Source organism: Lipomyces tetrasporus (genome assembly GCF_029532465.1).
Source record: "Lipomyces tetrasporus strain NRRL Y-64009 chromosome Unknown POJ06scaffold_9, whole genome shotgun sequence".
Taxonomy (NCBI): domain Eukaryota; kingdom Fungi; phylum Ascomycota; class Lipomycetes; order Lipomycetales; family Lipomycetaceae; genus Lipomyces; species Lipomyces tetrasporus.
This window is the reverse complement of record NW_026611604.1, coordinates 576043-596299: the sequence shown is the minus strand read 5'-3', so window position 1 is coordinate 596299 and position 20257 is coordinate 576043. Positions and strand designations below refer to the sequence as shown.

General features: G+C 45.3%; 2 protein-coding genes across 2 annotated transcripts; one reads left to right on the top strand and one right to left on the bottom strand.

Annotated features, from left to right (window-relative positions):
* Positions 1 to 4: 4 nt before the first annotated feature.
* Positions 5 to 1793, top strand: POJ06DRAFT_259027 (S-adenosyl-L-methionine-dependent methyltransferase). Its single transcript, XM_056188329.1, has 5 exons — positions 5 to 344; positions 400 to 694; positions 754 to 1088; positions 1148 to 1287; positions 1343 to 1793. Exons 1-5 carry the CDS (start codon positions 90 to 92, stop codon positions 1347 to 1349), a joined length of 1032 nt encoding a protein of 343 aa, XP_056041736.1. The 5' UTR covers positions 5 to 89; the 3' UTR covers positions 1350 to 1793.
* Positions 1794 to 20118, bottom strand: POJ06DRAFT_226351 (uncharacterized protein; the record flags this gene model as incomplete). Its single annotated transcript, XM_056185730.1, is given in 25 exon segments — positions 1794 to 1989; positions 2050 to 3903; positions 3949 to 4029; positions 4092 to 4394; positions 4447 to 5442; positions 5492 to 6127; positions 6178 to 6477; positions 6528 to 6850; positions 6910 to 7488; positions 7547 to 8196; positions 8247 to 8498; positions 8559 to 8739; positions 8791 to 8868; positions 8927 to 8948; positions 9005 to 9841; positions 9897 to 10232; positions 10283 to 11167; positions 11241 to 12130; positions 12181 to 12573; positions 12629 to 13284; positions 13338 to 13408; positions 13466 to 14156; positions 14216 to 16644; positions 16699 to 19143; positions 19162 to 20118. 25 exon segments carry the CDS (start codon positions 20116 to 20118, stop codon positions 1849 to 1851), a joined length of 16986 nt encoding a protein of 5661 aa, XP_056041735.1. The 3' UTR covers positions 1794 to 1848.
* Between the last annotated feature and the right edge of the window lie 139 nt (positions 20119 to 20257).

Below are 20257 nucleotides of genomic sequence, written 5' to 3'. Positions count from 1 at the left end.
TATCTGTATTAGATCTCATTTACAAGTTCAATTTCTTTTGATCGCGATAGTCCTCTTTTAATTATCGACATTGTGTTAACTGAATCAAGATGTCGACGTCGCAACATACTTCCTCCAGCTCAGAAACTAATCTGACCTTTAGCGAGCGCCATTACTTCTCGTCATACGACCATTTTGGCATTCATGAGGAGATGTTAAAGGATGAGACCCGCACGCTGTCATATCGAAATGCGATTTATCAAAACAGCCACATGTTTAGAGGAAAAGTTGTCTTAGACGTTGGATGTGGTACTGGAATTTTGTCAATGTTCGCTGCGAGGGCTGGCGCAAAACACGTTATTGGCGTAGGTCTATGATTTATTTCCGGTGGTGAAGTCTTTTATACTGAGTGTATCCCAGGTTGATATGTCGACTATCATTGATATGGCCAATAAGATTGTTGAATTGAACGGCCTGTCGGATAAAATCACGCTGCTGAAAGGCAAGATGGAAGAGGTCGTGTTGCCATTCGACAAAGTCGATATTATCATCTCCGAGTGGATGGGATATTTCTTGTTGTACGAGAGCATGCTGGACACAGTTCTCTACGCCAGAGACAGATATCTGGTTCCTGATGGCCTCATATTCCCCGATAGAGCTACTCTTCATCTTGCTGGGATCGAGGACGGTGATTATAAAGAAGAGAAAATTGGGTGTATGTATAGTCTTCGTTCGCATTGCCATTATTGGAAGGGTATTAATCTAGCTAGGCAGTTTGGTCAGACGTGTACGGGTTTGATTACTCGCCATTTCAAGAAGTCGCCCTCACAGAGCCACTCGTCGACACTGTCGACATGAAAGCGGTAGTGACGGATGCTTGCCCAATTCTTGACCTCAACCTTTACACGGTTCAGAAGACGGATCTCGAGTTCTCAAAAGATTTTGCTATCAAGGCTCGTCGCAATGATTTTGTCCATGCATTTATCGCGTGGTTTGATATTGAATTCTCAAGGTGTCATAAGCCGATTCGATTCTCGACTGGCCCACATGCAAAATACACGCATTGGAAACAAACCGTGTTTTACACTAGAGAAACGTTGACAATTAACGTAAGTTTTAATTTATCGCTGGAGAGTTATTTGAAGTACATTGCTAAATTTTTATCAAGCACGGAGAGGTTATTACCGGGCGTCTTACGAACAAGCCTAACAATGCGAATCCTAGAGATCTCGACATAACAATTGATTATCAATTCCAACCAGAAGAAGACGAGTCCCGGATCTCATCGGGTCACTGCGAATACAAGATGTGCGTCGTTCCCCTTAATGATAATGTTTGCGAAAGATACTAATTGATACTCTAGGTGTTAAATAATATCGATCAGCCGAAGAATATAGAATTTATTTGCTCTCTGACGTTGTGCAACTTGTACCATAGAACTGTACTACATGGTTTTGTCGATCTAAGAGATTTATGTCATGGTTATCCGCGCATTCCTTTCCTATTTATCGAATTGTGCATTTCTATTGCCATTTGAGGTACCGCTTTATATATGGTCAGTGTTGGTGGTCTGCTTGATTGTGTTATAATTGTTTATTCGGGCTACTTAAAAGTTAATGGTCGTGTATTAGTAGGATTTTGGCTCTCCGTTTGCTGTTAGTTAACTCTGCAATTTGTGTGGTTTTCGAGATGGTTTCATTTAGGTCGTCGGTGCCCAGTTTGCTTGCTAAGCATCTTGCAATCCTCTAATTGGTTCATAACAAATACTTTGTATACTACGCGAGCAACAACACTAAATAAACTCATGGCATTGCAAATATATTTAGTCTCGGGCGGGACATAATATCTTCTCATGATCACCCACGCAATCTATGTCAACTCATTCTCTAGAATTTCAGCTATGCTTGCAATGATGTCCTTTCCGTCGCATCCGTCCAAGGCTTCCTTGCGATAAAACACGCCGATATTCAACTTATCATCCGCTAACGAGAATTCGACATCAAGGTTAACCTATTCTCTGTCAGTATTCAGCTTCAGATTATTCAACATTATGGTCTGCAGCTGACTCACATTCACTGCGTTTTTGGCCAAATTGTCCTCAATCATACGATTCAATCGATTGCTATTGTAACAGGGTCCATTCACATCGAGCGAATCATCAGTAACCTGATTAAATATTCCTATCTTTTGCTGCACTCCCTGTAGGAAATTCACTGTGCTGTTAATCGACACTCCTGTCCACCGCTTAATGTCAAACAGAGAGACCTGCGATCTCGATTCCTTGTTTATCTGTAACATGGTGTTATGGATATCCTGAGCCAGGACACGCAATGACGGTTTGATCCAAACCGCCACCGGGTGAATGCTGAGCGTCGGGTACGGGAGATCGGATAAACCTGCGATATTCTCCATACGACCCGAGTTGTAGACACCGAAAGTGACTTCATGAGATGAAGATCGAAGAACTTCTCTGTGATATACAATCGCATAAGCAGCAAAGAGCAAGGAACTAACACCAAATCCCAGCCTTCGACAGTACGATGAAATCTTTGGGGCTGAAGCAAGACAATCTTGTCGGAATTGCGTATACCTGGGATAATTGTACTGAGTATGTTCAACGGTAGAAGCCTCGCGAAGTTGAGAACTCCAGAATTCGCGCTTACACTCAACATTACCAATAGCCTTGAAGATGAATTCGTCTCTGGTTGCATTGGACCAAAATATTTCTGATTTCGTACCGTCCTGGCACAAATCTGACAACCCAGCTAAAGTCACTCTTAGGCTCCCAGCGTCGTACAACGCGTGGTGTATCGTCACATAAATCTTGCGGCCAGAAACATGTAAATGCACGGGTAGGGTTTCAAAGGCAGCGTTTGATTGCGAATCGAATCTCGAGCTGAAGGATATAGTGCAGGGGACGTAATTTGGCTTCAAAATTATCTGCAATATCGGGAAATCGACACTATCTGTCGCAACAAATGTCGTGCGCAAGATTGGAAGATTGTCAACCAATCGATTCCAAGCGAATTCAATGGCAGACTCATCGAGATCAATATCTGAGTAGTAACAAAAAGTCGGCATGAAGAGAACGTTTTGAGACGTCTGCCATGCAGAAAGCATATATACCTGCCCCGGGGTAGCGGGTAGGACTGCCTGAACCATATCATCTGTAAACCCATACTTCGAAGCCAACCGCTCTATGTCCAGATTCTGCAGAAAGCAGACTTCGGGAGCCGCAGCAATGGTCGTTCCGGCCGAATTGGTCTGATGCTGTTCGGCAAGTTGGGCCATCGACTCTAAAGACTCACACGCAACAATCTCACTGACGCTTAAAAAGATATTGTCGCTTCGCAGTAAATTGGAGAGCTGAATGCAAGAGATCGAGTCCAAGCCTAAGTGAAAAATGCTGTCAGTCTTCTGAATATGCGCCTCATCTATTCCTGATACGAGTGAAAGCACTTTCTGAAGAGACCTCTCAAGGGGATTCCACTGTCCAGAGCAAGAGCCTGCCAGAGTGAATGGTTCCAGAGCTTTCGCTTCCATATTCAGGAACATGTTAAGTAACATATTGTCATTATAAAGATCCTTGACTGTGAGCACGGTCGATCGCAGAGGTATGATAAATGACGGCAGCACTCTTTCATGCAGAGATTTTCGTGCATTTCTGAAGGCTGTCGATACAATTCCAGCTTGATCGCTATTGCCAACAATAAAAGTCACGATTATATCCTGGTCAGCAGTCCTCGCGATAACTGACCGGCTTTCGGCAATTTCGGCTGATGCTCCACACACTGCACGGGAGACCCTTTCCAGGTCAAGCGTTTGGCCGTCAAATTTCACAATATCTCTCACTAGCCCTTCGTATTTCAATTCACCAGTGGCTAGTATGCGAGCTCGAACTCCACATGGTACTAATTTTAACTCCTAGTCAAGTTAGACGTATCTCGATTGTACTCATTGAAGACATACATTACTTTCGTGCTGAACTACACAAAGCTCCCCAACACAGCCTCTCAAAGCAATTCTAGTTTTATCTTCGGCTACGCATACCTAAATGCAATCATGTTAGGCTATGAACAGCAACTCATGCTGAATAATGCAAGAGACCGTACCTGCAAATGCTCTTGAGTTGCATAGCTTTCAATAACATTGCTTCCATCCATCATTTTATCATTGATCATCTGCCGTAATTCACCGTACGAAACTTCGACAAGGCTGAACAGTGACAGCCCTCCATCAATATTCAGCGATCCACAATAAGAGCATGATTCTGGAGACTGTAACATCTGCAACAGTATAGCGTCCAGCTGCTGGACTAGTGCATCCGCACTCTTTTGTCCAACTTTGGAAGCCTTTGCGGCTACTCTCCATGTCATAGAATCGGCCGTCTGCTCAAACTCTATAGCTACAGAATACTACGAAGCTATTAGCGGAGAACAGAATAAACCTCGATATCGAAAGGCATACCTCAACGACTGACCATCCACCAATCGACTTCCATAGATTGTACTTAGATTCTTCGCGTATCTGATATATAAACAGCGTATGGAACAGTTTTCGTCCTGAAGAAACAGCCTGAAAAATGGAAGACAAACGTGTATACTGATGATCGCGGGAACCATTCACATAGTCCTGCATACGACGAAGCATACTCGAAAAGTCACCCCAAATGCTGGCTCGCGTAGGTACCGTAACCATACTTGGAAATTGCACCTGTTCGTCGTCCTCGGTAGTTCGCCCGGATAGAACCGTTCCAAAGACCACTTCTGACAATCCGAGGTAGTAGGAGAGCAAAACTGCCCAACACGTCTGCCCAATAGTCTGAAAAGTAACACCAATTCGCTTCGCAAACACCGATAACTCCTGCGGGCCAATTTTGCTCGATATTTCCGCTCGGCGTACTAACGTTGAGCGATCTATCGCATTCGTTATAGGATCGAGATCAGGGAAATCGTCTATACTGCTACCGGCTAGTTGGGCCCGCCAGTAACCAATGTGGTACTCTCCCTGCGAGCCAGCAATTATCCTGCAGAGCAACGGTCTAAAATCGGGTCGCAGTATTGGTTGTGACCGTTCGTACGCCTCGTAAACGTCCTTAAAAAATAACCCTATAGAGTGCCCGTCATACAGCGCATGTGACAGTGACAGCATAATTGCTCGCTTAGTTTCAGACTCAATAATCTGGAGATGCACCGGTGGACCCAGAAAGGGATCGATAATCCTAGAGATGCGGTCAATGATCGATTGTACTTCTGCAGTCCATGTGGCATCATGAACTGTTTGGTAAGCGAAGCCTTTGGTCGCAGCTTTCAGCACAGCCATCCCAAAATGAGAGGTAGAATTGACCAGTAATGTATCTAACGCAACAAACTTCGATCTAAATATAGCGTTTGCGTCCAATGTTGTCAGCAAGGCATGCTTCAGTCTATCAAAATCAACATGATCGTGTACAAGTAAAACATCCTATTTATTGTTAATAATGAACAGCGTCATTAGATAGTAATATACCCACATGATTGACGTAAAGGGCATTTTCAGAGGATAAGAACTCCGTCAATATACCGTCCTGCATTGGCGTACAGTTATACACGTCTTCGCATTCTTCAGCTATAAGTGGCGCGGACAATTGCAGAGCACTTTTTACCGAAATGTTATCAGAAGAGTCTTCACCGGCGAGCCTCTGATCAGGAGGATTCACCAGTGCTCGTGCCATGGATCTAATGGACGGATGCCTCAAAATCGTACTGAGCGGCAGGTTAATGGCATCTCGACCCAACGACGCCGAAAGCCTAATAGAATCAATACTATCTAGACCATAGTGGAAGATTGAAACTTCATCTTGCACATCTGTTTTCTCTATCCTTGCAATGTCAGCAACTGCCTGGCGAAGTTTTTCTAGTACAACCGGATCAACAGTTTCAATATGTGGGAGTTGCAGTGAAGTCCGGGCTTGCGTTCCGGAATGTACTTGCTTCAACGCGCAGCTAATACCTACAACGCTGTCCGGCTCACAAATAATCTCATTGACCGTAAGTTCGACACACTCTAAAAATAGTTGGGCCGACTTGTCGTCAATAAACGATCGGAGATAGCCCAAGGTCAGATTAACTATCTCGCGAGAGTATTCCACTTCCAACGATATATAGAACTATAGATTGTAAGTCACCAATACCGCAAATCCATACACAATTGGCATACGTCGCTTATATAGTCGTTTGAAGGAATAGACCTCCACAGACTATCTTCGATTTCCGACACAGATTTATTCTGGAAGACAAAAAGAGCATTGAAAAGGTCAGTCTCCGCAGAAATATTGAGACATTTCCGTATCATTCTTAATGGAGTGTGCATATAGTCCATAATGAGAGCCGAATACTGTTGCAAGCAGCACACAATATCTCGATATGATCGATAGGCAGCGAGATCTATGGCCAATGGAAGCGTGTTAAACAGTGGCCCAACAACGTTGTCCAGGTCATGAAACGATCTTCCGGAGACCTACAAAGCCTTAGTGTTAAAAATTTCGAGAATTAAATATATCCGCTTACAACTATCCCGAAAGACACCGCAGTACCCTGTAATTGTGAGAGAGTAACAGCAAAGGCTGTCTGCAGGAGCACTTGCGGAGTACATCGTAAAAGCCTAGCGCCTTCTTGGATTTCGGTGTATGGCAAAGAACAGATACGATGAATCATTGCGCTAGTGGCCGCGCTACTCTGTAGCTTCGGTGATGGTTGAAGGTCAATGCAAGCAAAATTCTCAGTCCAGAACGCTTTAGCGCCTGTCAGGTCAACCGAGGACTGGATCCGATAGATGGCCTCCACGAATGATGGGCGACTTGGAACTCCGACATAAAAGTACAGCTTGATGACTGCGGACTTCGTTAATAATCATGACTACAAGTAAAGGTGTAACAGCGAATCACCGTACCATCATCTAGAATAGTTCGCATAGATATCGCATCATAGAGCGCATGAAATATTCCCATAAATAGGATCTCCGATTGGCCAGTGGACATGACGCTGAAAATCAGTGGCGGACGTGACAGCTTGACATTTTTCCAATGCTCCCTCAGCAAGTTGCTCGCCAGCTGACGATAATCTCCTACTGCATTCGTATTATCTAGCCAGACCGGCGTCCAATCTTTCAAAATCACTTGAGCCACGCCTAGCTCGGACTGAAAGAATGACGCTCGGAGAGCTTGATTTTGATGAACGACAGCATTCCAGCATTGTCGCAGTCTTGAGGTATCGACCCCTTCATAAAGCTCAAAGAAAAATTTGCTAAAATATAGCATATCATTCTCTGAACTCAAAGCACGGGCAATTATGCCTTCCTGTAGAGGCGTACATGGGATTATGTACTCAATATCATCAGCCTGTAGATCCAGCTCGCAATACGCTTGGTCGTGATAATTCAAGAACTGATACTGTTGCGGTTCATGGACTTCATGATTTACTGAGCCATCATCTTGCAAAATATGTTTGGCTAGGAATTCAATCGACGGGACTATATCGAATTAGAATTATGCGACATAAATTTAAAGTAATTTACAGGGATGACATACATCGCATCAGCGTAGATAATGTCAATTTGCTATATTTCTTCCGTAAACGTTTTAGAAGACCGACCAGAGATATGGAGTCAAACCCAAGCTCAAAGAACGTAGTGCTGCGCCAGATAGACGGAGCTCCGGGGTCGAGCAATGCGCTAATCTGGTCTCGTAATTCCAATTCGATCGTATTCAATGACTCATGGCATAAGCTGCGTTGCGAACAGTATCTAAGGCCCTCTGGTGTTGCCTCAGTATATAGTTTCGCTAAAGCCTTACTGTCGATTTTGTTATTGACAGATAACGGTATCTTCCGCAGTGGCAATATAAATGTCGGGACCATGTAGGCCGGTAACTTGGACTTGCAAAATTCAAAAACAGAAAGCACAGTCGAATTCGTAGTAGGAGAAGCAGGAATCAGCCCTTCATCAGAGGAATCCGTGGACATCACAACAAAGCTCACCAACTGATCCCTATGATGTGCGGAGCGTTTCAGAATCAACGTAGCAACTTCGCGAATATGCTCCGACGATTGCCTTATGACAGAATTTATCTCTCCAATTTCAAGACGCTGGCCTCTCAGTTTGGCTTGGGTGTCCTTGCGGCCAACAAAATCGAAGGACATATCAGGAAGCAGTCTCACCATATCGCCAGTCCGATACATCCTAAGGCCATGTCAGTCTAATATAAAGAAGAGGATAGTAAAGCATTGTACTTTGTTCCAAGCTTGTCATTGTGGACAAAATTTTGTGCTGTAAGATCGGGACGATTAATGTATCCATTGCCTACAAGCTTCCCATAAGCACATAGTTCACCAATCGCTCCTCTAGGGACAGCCACGTCTGTAGAAGGAAAAACGACGACAGTGCCGACGTTGTCAAACTGCTCTCCTATATTTGAAGGACGGATATATTTCGGAGCTTGCTTACGCATCGTACAGCCTATGGTGACTTCAGTTGGTCCGTACCTACGCAGGTCAGCATACACCACCATACTCGAACAAGCAGATCCATGGAAAGCTACATACGCATTGTATATAACTTTCATATCGCCCCAAGTGTTCAAGACCTCTTGATTAAGCAAATCCCCGCCGGTAACGAACAGTCCATTACAAAGGGACGGCACATCTGCTGGTTTTAATAATGCTGCCAAGGATGGAGTCAAGTCTACGTGCGTAATACCAAGCGCACGTATTGTTAGACTTAAGTCTAGTGAAAACTGAATTAGTTACGCACAATTAGCTCCACAGTTACGATTACCTTTCAAAATTAAGTCTCGTGGTGCGGATGAAACGGTAATGCCGACTGACCAACTCCAAAATTGTTCCAAAACGCTCACTGTAACAACATTAGACATGCAAGCACATTTAGAACCAAATATTCTATTAAGGTTTACCATCAAAATGGAAAGATGCAAACTAGACATTATTGCATTAGTTCCAAATGCCGATATAAAGTTTGAGAACGGACTCACTTGCAAAAATCTGGAGCCTTTAGTCCAAGTTCCATCGAACTGTCGCTGAAATGCAAGCATTCCTTGAACCGCATTCTCGTGAGTGAGTATGCATCCCTTTGGGCTACCTGTAGAGCCAGACGTGTAAAGACAGTAACACAGATTTTCCGGTTGAAGATGAACAGACGGAGGTGTGTCAGGAGACTTTGAGACAGCCTGCGAAGTGACGGAAACAATAGGAAGTTTCAGCTCTTTAGTCTCAAGCATTTCGAGCAGTACATCATGTGTCAGGATACACTTGGCGTCAGAATCATCCACAATGAACCGCTTCCGATCCATTGGGGCTGCGACGTCAATAGCTAAGAACGAGCAACCGGCCTTCAAAACTCCAAGAAGTGCAAATGATGCTTCTGGACTCTTCTCAAAGCAAGTGGCTATATTGTCGTTTGGTCGTACCACGTATGTGGATAAGATATAGTTAGCTACTTTGTTCGCTTGTCTGTTAAGCTCAATATAAGACCATCTGTTCATCTCCACCCGGCCTTCTTCAATTACAGTTGCAAACTCCAGAGCAATGTCTTCGGGTGTGAGTCGTGCTTGTCGTTCAACAAACTCGTGCAGAAGCTTAACATCTGAGGGGATTTGATCCAGTCTAGGTGGCATAATAGAAAGCATGTCAATTGGAAGTTCTAGGTGCAAACAGCTTCGATGCGGCACTGTCAGGAGCTCACACAAAATGGCATCAAACTGTTGGAGGATTATGCCCGCTTGTTCAGTCGGGATTACCGATTGGTTGACGTGAACACGAGATATGACAGTCCCATTGCCGAGCGGTTCCATTTCCAGTGAGCATGTGTACTATATCCTGTTACATATATGAACCAATTAATAAACAAATTACCGTTACCCATACCTCCGTAATAGCCTGGTCGAAACGCCTCCTCCAAGGAAACGACTTATTAGAATGACCGGGAACTTTCTGGTAAAGAAAGACGCTGTCATACAAGGACTCTTGCATGCCAATAATATCCCGGATAAATTTATAAGGAGTATGCTGGTACTCGAGAATGGCACTTGCTTGTTGATCCACATCGTGTAGGAGTTCCGAATTCAGCCCTGAGACACGAACTCGAAATGGAAGTGTAGTCAGGCACGGGAACAACGAAAATGACGCCGATTCAATGCCGGTTTGACCCGACAGAACCAGCCCGAAGATGATTTCTGGCTCTCCAACGTAGGTCGACAATAGCTACTTAGACATTAGCCGCAGCTCAATTACATCAGTCATTGGCACGATACTTTAGCCCATGTCGCCGCTCCAGCAGACTGGACTGATACATTCAATTTCGCACAGAGTTTCTGAAGCTGCTCGTATGTCAATGAGAGCTGTCTCTCGACTGTTTTTCTATCAAGCACGTCTATCCGGAAAGGATTCAAATTTGGCATTCGTGTAACGCTTGCCGTACCGAGACTCTTCTTCCAAAATTGACCGCCACTGTCACTGGTCGCCAATGATTGTAGGCGCAGTATGTCGTTCAAGACGTCCTTATATGACGAGTCTCGCTCGTTTAGCCCCACATCAGTGAGAAGATCAGATACATCGCTTAAAATTACGTCGAGTGACATAGCGTCGAAAATAGCGTGGTTCGCGGCCATAAGCAAATACCGAGCCTCTCCGACTCGCGAATCAATATACTCCAAGAACATTTGGGGTAAATGAAGATGACTAAGGGAATACTGACTGTATTCCCTTACTCTCTCGTCAACAAATTGCGCCAAGTTGTCAGAAGTAGATCTGATCCAATTGAACTCCGGAACGGAATAAATGAGCTGAGCATAAGAAGTTCCCATTTCGCGATCCAACTCCCAAAACCCGGTTCGCAAAATGTCATACTTGTGAACAACCGACAACCACGCTTCAAACAATTGATCGTATCGAAGAGTCTCTGGAATCTCAAAGACTATATGATTAAAGTATAATTGGCCAGCGCTAGCCTGAAATTGTGAAAGAATTCCTTCCTGGGTATGAGTGCATGGATAAACATGTGAAATACCGGTAACTGCGAGACCAAATTCTTCTACTAGTCTAGGGCGACATTGGCTGTCAAATATTCCTGCTATATCCTCAGCCTTTGTCCTCGATTCAAATTTAACAACCCCAGCAAGCCGTTCGATGGTAAGGCCCTAATGCATAAACATATTAGTATACTTTGGGTTGGATTAATGAATGCGCCAATCGTTGCTTTCTCGAGCTTACTTTTACAACGTCTATTGCAGTACAGTGCAATCCAGACCTATTCAGCTGAGACGCAATCTGAACTGCCGATATACTATCCATCCCTAGCTGGTACAATGTTGTATCCAACCGAATATCACAAGGTGGGACTCCACTAACTTCCGCGAAAACGTCACGAATTTGAGCTTGTATTCGTGAGAAATTATCTACCGCCGTGCCTTCTGTGCTCTTGGAAGCAACCGAGAACTCATTGTAAGCAATTTGAAGGTGAGCCTTAGATACCTTGCCCGCGGTCGAAAGTGGCACTCTAGATATTGGAATAATAGCAGTAGGGACCATGTAGTCGGGTAGAAACGACTCACATGCATCACGAGCAATCCCTAGGAGTCTATCGATCGACTCCGTGATTTTCAGTACACGACAACCCGGGCCGTCTGCAGTCTTCAACGCTATAAACGATACTACTTGTGGTCGGGATTCGTCAGTTGGTGGCCGCAATATCAACGTACACACACCGTTGAACAGATCATTGTTCTCAGCCTGCATACGAATAACAGAGTCGATTTCTTGCAATTCAATTCGAACGCCTCGAAGCTTCACTTGATCATCCTTCCGTCCAAGAAATTCAACGGATCCATCTTCTTGCATCCTAGCTAAATCTCCCGTTCGAAATACGAGAGTATCCCCGCCTGGCAGTAGGATAAATTTGTCAGCGGTAAGAGCTTCCTTTCGATAGTAGCCGCGGGCGATTTGGTAACCGCCGATACAGAGTTCACCGCAAGACAGGAAGGGCAATATATCTCTCGTCGCCGGGTTAAGAATATAGAACGAGACGGTCGGAAAAGGGCGCCCTATAATTGTGCTTCGAGTTGCCTTGGACGTGGGCGTAATCGTGCAACACATAGAAGCTTCTAAAATCAACTGTCAACAATATCCAAAGACGGATACAGGCTGTATTTACCGGTTGGACCATATGAATTCACGCATGCTCCATCCCATTCGTCAACGATATTCTGGGGCAAGATTTCTCCAATGCAATACAAGCACTCTACTGATGGAACATTGACATGTCGAATAGTGGAAGCAACACTCGGGGTCAGGTCCAAGAGAGTTGCCTCAAACTTGTTGATAACTAATTCTAAATCTGTTATCAGAGTCCGCTGATCAGCTGCACATAGCGTAAGACCAAATGACCAAGCAAAGAAGCAATCGTAGATAGACATATCAAAGCTGGGAGACGCATATTGAAGGAGGCGCGTCCGGGCATGATAGGGAACAAAGTCCTTGGATGCCAAAATCGTTTGAACAGCGTTTCTGACCTCGACTTCTACCGCTTTTGGCCTCCCGGTCGTTCCTTATCATAGTCAGCTTCGTCTAATCTACGTCGTACCATGATACCGTCTCCTTACCGGACGTAAATATCCTGTACGCAGTAATGCTGTCATCTAGTCGACTCCGATAGTACTCTTCGGGATCGACATCATCAAATGTCGTCGAAATGTTCACAACCTGTACGTCAAGATATTCACTGGAGAGAAGTGGCGCAATGCACTTTTCAGAGGAATTATTCACGAGTACTATCTTTGCCTGGAGCTCCCGGAGCATATAGGCAATTCGGCTTGGCGGCATAGACGGATCAATAGGACAGAATGCAGCGCCAACCTTCAAAGTACCAAGAATTGACTTGTAAAATTCAGGAGACTTGGACACGCATATTGGAACCGAATCCTCCACTTCTACGTCACACACTTGACAGAGATATCGAGCCAGTTGATCTGCCTCGTTGTTTAACTCGCGGTACGACCAGCTTTCAACTCGACCGTCGTCATGCAGAAATTCCAAAGCAGTATGATTGGGTAGAACTATTGAATTGATTTCAAAGGCACTGTGTAGATACTTGAATCCTTGAGATTGTAGTCTAATTGGATCCGGGGATAAAGAGAGTTTTAACTCCGTGTGAGTACAGAAATCCAACACTCTGGCTTGCAGCCGACGAGTAGTATCATCAAGAATCAGATCAAACGTGTCGAGTATTAATTTGGCTTGTGATTCATCCAGTAAAGACCTAAGATGCTAAATTAGACATGACACAGACAACATCCACTACGTCCATCCTACCTCTGATACTGCAGACAATATTCCAACACGTCCGGCTCTTGCTTGCGTCTAATATCTAAAATGACAGATAGCTAGAAAAATTTGTCAAAATAGACACCAAAATATTAGACCAATGTGGAGTTACTCACACCACCGATGTCGTTGCTCTCATCCACACACTCCCAAATTTCGTTTTCAAGTCCGCTTCTATCTGTCTGGGAGTACTGCAATATAAGCATGGTATCAAACAAGCTCTGTGCACCGGGATGCTCCAATGCCACTTTCTTCAAGATGTCGCGAATTGGAGTGAACGGGTACTTCTTGGACTCCTTGTCAAGCTGTTCCATCTCCCGTATTATCTCAGCATTCGTGGATGCCGCTGAAATTTTGGAACGTACAGGATAGCTATAGAATATTGGACCCACGACGTCATCACTACCTGGAAATGTTCCCCGCCCGCTCGCAATGGATCCGAACACCACGTCATCGGTGCCAGTGATCAAGGACAAAAGCTTTGCCCACGCCGTTTGAACAATCGGGCACACGGCACTACCAGACTCCTTCACAGCAACCTCAAACGCAGAAAGTGAATTCCTTGAACACAATTTTGCGTTACAGACAAGGATAGGAACTTCGCTGACAGTTGAAGTCAGCAATTTTGGAAACGATATACCGTCATGTCCCCTCAGCATGTCTGCGAAAATGGACGCTCCACGTGAAGTATCACCACTTTCAATATTTTCAATAGCGCTGCAAAGCGATGTCCGTCGTGGAATAGACTGACCGTTATAGCTTTGTATAACGTCGAGGAGAAGCAAATCCAGCGCGTAACCGTCAAATCTGATCTCTGTTTAGATATCTGTGTAACCTCTCTAAGCGAGACACTTGCAAATACTTACAATGCGTGGTGCATCGAGACACACAGATAGCGGGAAGCACTTGCAAAAATTGACAAAAGATAAGGGCAACTTGCTGGCCCCATTGTGACCTTCATTGACTGCAAGAAATCCGCAATTTCAATATTCTCTTTATACTCGACATATCTCCATTGCAATTGGTTGGGCCTGACAATAATCTGGGCATACGATCGTCTCATTGAATTCTGACCAACATCCACAAAAGTGGTCCGCAGTATTTCTCGAGTTGCAGCGACGGACTCCCAAGCAAGTTTCAGGCGAACCAAATCCACGTTGTCGGCAAGTTTCAGAAGGAAACTATTTGTGTAAGGTTCCTTAGATCCAAGTAACGCTTCCTGCATAGCTGTGCATGGCAAAATGGACTCCACTTTCGACAAGTCGACGCCCGCAGATGTAACCCAGTATCGAACTTCAGAGGCAAAACCTTTGATCTTCTTGGCTCCAGCACTTGTATCCCTGACAAAACGCTTAGAATTATGACTCTGCACTACGGTCCGAATCGTTGCATTATTCATGATATCAGAAATCGCGAGACTATATCCTTTTTTGCGCAGACGACCAATAAATCGAATCGCGGAAACGGAGTCCAAACCGTATCGGAAAAGCGGAATACCCAATCTGATTTGGTCCCTGGAGACATTTCGTACTGACTCTGCGAAAATATCTGCCAAAACACGCTCCTGGTATGTGCCGACCTGGGTAACTAGATCGTCAACGGTGTTATCACCCTCTTCAAGTAGACGTGTAATCAGAGCTCCGGTGTCCACTTTACCGTTCGCATTCAGTGGCATTTTGGGGATAAAAATTATATCAGATGGAACCATGTAGGCAGGTAAGACAGCCTCCAGCGCTTCACGCACAATTACTTCAAGACAACTGTCATATTCTGCTACTGCAAGAATAAATGACACGAGCCTTTCTTCTACCACGATCGTGACACATTGTTGAACATCCGCAACTCCACTAGCAACAACATTGATTTCGTCCAGCTCTACTCTCTGTCCTCGAACTTTAACTTGCTGGTCCATTCTGCCAAGAAATATTATGCTCCCGTCGGCAATCATGCGGGCGCGGTCTCCGGTTCGATAAACTGTACCATAATCTCCGAGATTAACAAACTTCTCAGCTGTGAGCTCTGGAGAATTCAGGTATCCGGCAGCGACCTGGTGTCCACCAAAGGTCAATTCTCCAACTGCTCCAATTGGTAAGATCCTAGTACTTCCCTGTTCAAGAATGAAACATGAAGTATTTGGAAACGGTAAACCGATATTCTCCAGATCATCTCCAAGCTTCTTGTCAATAAATGCAGTACAAACATTTGTCATTTCCGACGGACCATAGGCGTCGATAACTATTGCCGGCAAGCGCTCCCAGAATTTCAAGCCTGCTGACGTTATTGATTCTCCAGCTAATACAGTGCACTCAACTTTCTCAACAAGGGCAGGATTCAGTAGAGATACGACGTTTGCAGTCATGCTCAGGTGAGTAACAGAATAATCATTGATAATCTCTGATAGGCGTGGAAGCATAACTTCCTTTGGAGCAGAGACAAGCGTCATGCGGTGATGTAGCGAGTACACGATTTCAAATATCGATACATCGAACCCTATGGAGCTGAACTGAAGCATTGTTGATCCTTGCTGAGGTGCAGGATACAACTCCGATAACTGCAGGATATTGTTGACAAGACTGTTGTGGGAAACCCTAATACCCTTAGGCCTGCCCGTGGATCCGGATGTAAAAATCACATACGCAATGTCAGAAGGCAAGGTCTCAACCCTCTGACGATCGACGCATTTTGGCATTGTGGAGTAGTCTGGTATCTCAAACTCGAGTTCCAACCCCGAAATGGGCTTCGTGACACAACACAACGTTGCCTGCGCTTGTTGCATTATGCTGTTAACACGAGCAACGGGAGTGGATATGTCAACAGGAACGTATACCGCTCCAAGAGTCCAGAGAGCAAGTATAATAGCGTAGAGCTCCATCGACTTTGGTATAATAACTCCAACAATATCTCCGGGGCCAATCCCGCGCTCGCGTAACATTGCTGCATAACCCTGACTGATCTGATGTAGATCTTGATAGCCGATTTGGCGAATGCTGTCATTTTCCTGCAATAACTGAACTGCAATGTTTGTACAGTTGAAGTCAAACAGATCCATGGCAGAGATCTTCCGCTGATTCAAGTCTCTTGGATGAGGATTTGCAATGGCCAGGGCTCCTACATCGTAGACAACAGACCTAAGCGTTGAGATATCTGCTTCCGGGGACTTGACGATGAACTTCGTCAAACTTTCAACTTGTCGCAATAATATCTCGGCATGTGGTTTCGCTAATTTCGAAGTATGATATGTGAGTGCGATTCTGACCTGCTCATCCGAAGGCTCGACTTCCAACAAAACTTCGAACTGGTACATGTTAGGGTTCAGCTTTCATCAGGTTAGGTTTAACAAGCTCCTTACTTCGAGACGATCCAAACTATCAGCCATGGCAATGTTCTGACATTGTTGAGATACTGACTGTTGCCATACAAACAAACTGCCCAAATTTGCAGAAAATGAAGTTCTTGTGCCATTGCACGATAGTAATTTCATAATCTCACTAAACCTAGAGTCTGAGTGCTGCATAACTAAGATGGCGTTGGCACTAAGTTGCTGAAGTACTGCCGCAATTGTTTTGCCACTCGAAGGATGTGACACACGAAATGGTAGAGTAGTGATCATAGGGCCGATAGCGGAGTCAAGACCAACTGCAGTCAAGGCGATGCGGCGAGATATGAGAGTTCCAAATACGACATCCACGCTCCCTTGATTATCTGCTACGGCAATGTCAGACAGAACCTCTGCCCACGCGAGTTGGAAAACACTCTGAGCTGTAAATTTGAACTTTTTAGTTGCATGGCCAATAACTGCACTCGACATTTTAAGATCTACTGAAATTTTATCCGCGAAGTCCGCCATTGGCTCCCGAGATGGCATAAGCTTGGGTAAGCATTCAGCTACAGCATTCTTTAGGTAGTCCCTCCAGAAATTGACATTATTGTCCTCGGCATCGGAAATATATGGCATAATTTCGCGAAACTGAACGTGATTCTCGGCTGCCGGTTCTTCGAAAATAGCATTCTCCAATTGTTGCAAAAACATGTCGAATGCCCATCCGTCATATAGTGCATGGTGAATCACAACACACACAATCCAAGCGCCATCCTCTCTCTGTGTAACTCTAATTCCGAGAGGTGGAAAGCGCGTGTCTTGGAACATGAACTTGTCAAGGAACTTGTCGAAAATTTTGAGATGTCGCGAATCTGCATAAACTAGTTGCACAAATGCCAAATCATCACCCGTGGGCAAAAATCCAGTGCGCAATATTTCATTGTTGTCAATCACATGCCGGATGCCGTCAATGATTCTGTCCGAGGACGTTACGTTCCTGACGATGAACTGAACATAATTGCTGTAGAGTCGTGGATCTCGCATAGATTCAAAGAGCATGGATTGCTGTAGAGGCGTCGTAGGATAAACACCGATAGTGTCATCTGACAAAAGCAATCCTAATTCTGAAGCATACTGGCTGCGTAGGTTACGGATTGGTTCGACCGCCAGTCTTTCAGACGCCTCTCCCGAACCTAAGCCTGATAGCTGACGAATAGTGTCCTTTACCAAAACATCAGCAACACTGATAGAGATACCTGGCCCGAGGATTCGTCTGACTTGGCTAACTACCCGCATGGCACCAACAGAATCCACTCCAATGGAACGGAGAGAAATCTCTGGGCGCGGAAGCGTACCCACAACTTCCTTGACGGCTTCAGCAAGTGTACTTTCCAAAACTGATGCATACGTTTCCGACAAGTCATCGAAAGCAGTGCGACCCGCCAGCTTTCTCTCCACATAATCGTGAATTCGCTTGCGATCAGTTTTGCCTGAAGCCAATAACGGCATCTTATCAATATGCAAAATGTCGTACGGAAGCATATAGCCAGGGAGAATCCTCCCTGCGGAACGACGAGTATGATCCACATCACCATCCGTGGCGACAAAAATTTTAGACTGAATAATACACGCAACTGCGCCTCTTCCACAGGCATGCTCAATTTCGCCCAGTTCAATACGACGACCGCGGATTTTAACTTGCCCGTCAAACACGCGACCAATGAAGATAATTCTACCGTTCGGAAGAATGCGCCCAAGATCGCCAGTACGATAGCAACGTCCATAGCAATCATCGTTAAGAAACGCTGATTCTGTCAGTTCGGGGCGATTGAGATAACCATTCGCGACCTGGAAACCGGTCACCACGAGTTCACCTGCCCAGCCAATGGGTAAGGGTCTAATTTGGTCTTGACATCCTGAATCAGCGATAATAGTTCCGGTCGTCTTCAATGGAACACCGATGTCAGCTTCTAAAAAGTTCTCAGATGTTCCACCGACAGCGGCTGTGCACTGAATGGTGGCTTCCGTGGGACCATATGTGTTATACAGTAGTCCGGGAGTGCCAAACTGCTGGATAACGCTAGATGTGAGTTTCTCTCCAATCGTCATAACCACACGCAACGTTGGCACTTCATCGTGCTTTAGAAGAGATGCAACTGCCGGCGTCAGCTCAACTGAGTCGGCCCGCATTCGATTGATAACGTAAGTGAGATCCGACAGGAGAAGGAGACGATGCGCCGATACAAGAGTAACTCGGCGATACCAAGGGAAGAAAATCTCCAGGACGGAGACGTCAAACGTTAAGGATGCGAAGTTGAGAAATCTCTTAAACTGTGGTACGAATGTATGAGCAAGGATTGCTTGCGTGGCATTTGTGTGAGTGACAAGAACACCCTTCGGCCGGCCGGTAGAGCCGGATGTGTACCTATCGGAAATCAGCGCATTCCTGTCCATACATCGGCCAATTTTTGTAACCTACATGCAATACGCAACGTCATCACCGATCACATTGCAATCCTCAAACCCATCGTATTCCTCACCTTTCAACTCTTCTAACTCGACGACAACTGGCTTCACACCCATTCCTACCACCAATCCAGCCGACTCGCTCGAGACGAGAACAATGTCCGCATCCGTATCCGCCAGTACAAACTGAATACGATCACGCGGGGTGTTCTCGGGATCAAGAGGAGAAAACGCCTTTCCAGCACGCAAAACACCAAGAACTCCGACATACATTGCTGGAGACTGCGGTATTAAAATCGGAATGATCTTAGATCCTGTCGCGGATTTGGTGTAGATTTTACGTGCAAGAATAGAGCTAAGTCGATTGAGATCATCGTACGTCATAGTGGATACCGAGTCATCTTTGTTGAGAAATTCGAGAGCAGTCGAAGACTTAGTCAAGTCCGGCAAATGGTGAAGTAGCACCGGCCCGTCGACCATAGTGCTTGGACAGTTGAGCACACTGAGACTATCGACTTCTCTCAGACTGTCCTTGCCCGTGCCATGCTTGACAATCGCAGATAGTTGAGACATAAGAATCTTACCAAATTCCGCAGGGAAATCTGCGCGACTCAATTTCAGCGACAGCACGTCCGCGTTCAGATTCACTGAAACCGGCAGTGCCGGCAGATTCCCGGCAACGAAACCAATCCCAGTCCCTAACTTAACGTCGATATGACCTGGAACGTCGTGCGTCTCGAGAGTTCTCGTCGAGCTATCGTAAGCGACGGCCGTCGTGGCAGATTCGTCAACAACAAGAAAGGTAACAACTGGTTCTAAAGTGTATCCATGAAGCAAGTGACCCCACGCGCGGATAAGTTCGTCCCGATGCCTGAATGCATTGTCGACCGTGAACGATTCCGAGTACGTTGCGTAGATCAGATCAGCGTCCTGAACCGTGTGCAATAGACGCGGAAACGCCGTCAGGATAACCGGATCAGTCATTTATGTTACTCTAGTTAGTGTAATTTGTTCCACAGATGATCAATACCAGTATTCGGACTCCAGTGCACACGGAGAGACCGGTCAACGATGAGTTGGAAGTCATCCCCTGAAACGAGCCAGCAAGCTAGGAGCGCGAGTT

Bases quoted from the DNA above. Each gene is read 5' to 3' on its own strand.
- POJ06DRAFT_259027 (XM_056188329.1), top strand. From the start codon at position 90: ATGTCGACGTCGCAACATACTTCCTCCAGCTCAGAAACTAATCTGACC. The intron at 345-399 runs GTAGGTCTATGA...AGTGTATCCCAG, and splicing joins GCGCAAAACACGTTATTGGC to GTTGATATGTCGACTATCAT. The intron at 695-753 runs GTATGTATAGTC...CTAGCTAGGCAG, and splicing joins TAAAGAAGAGAAAATTGGGT to TTTGGTCAGACGTGTACGGG.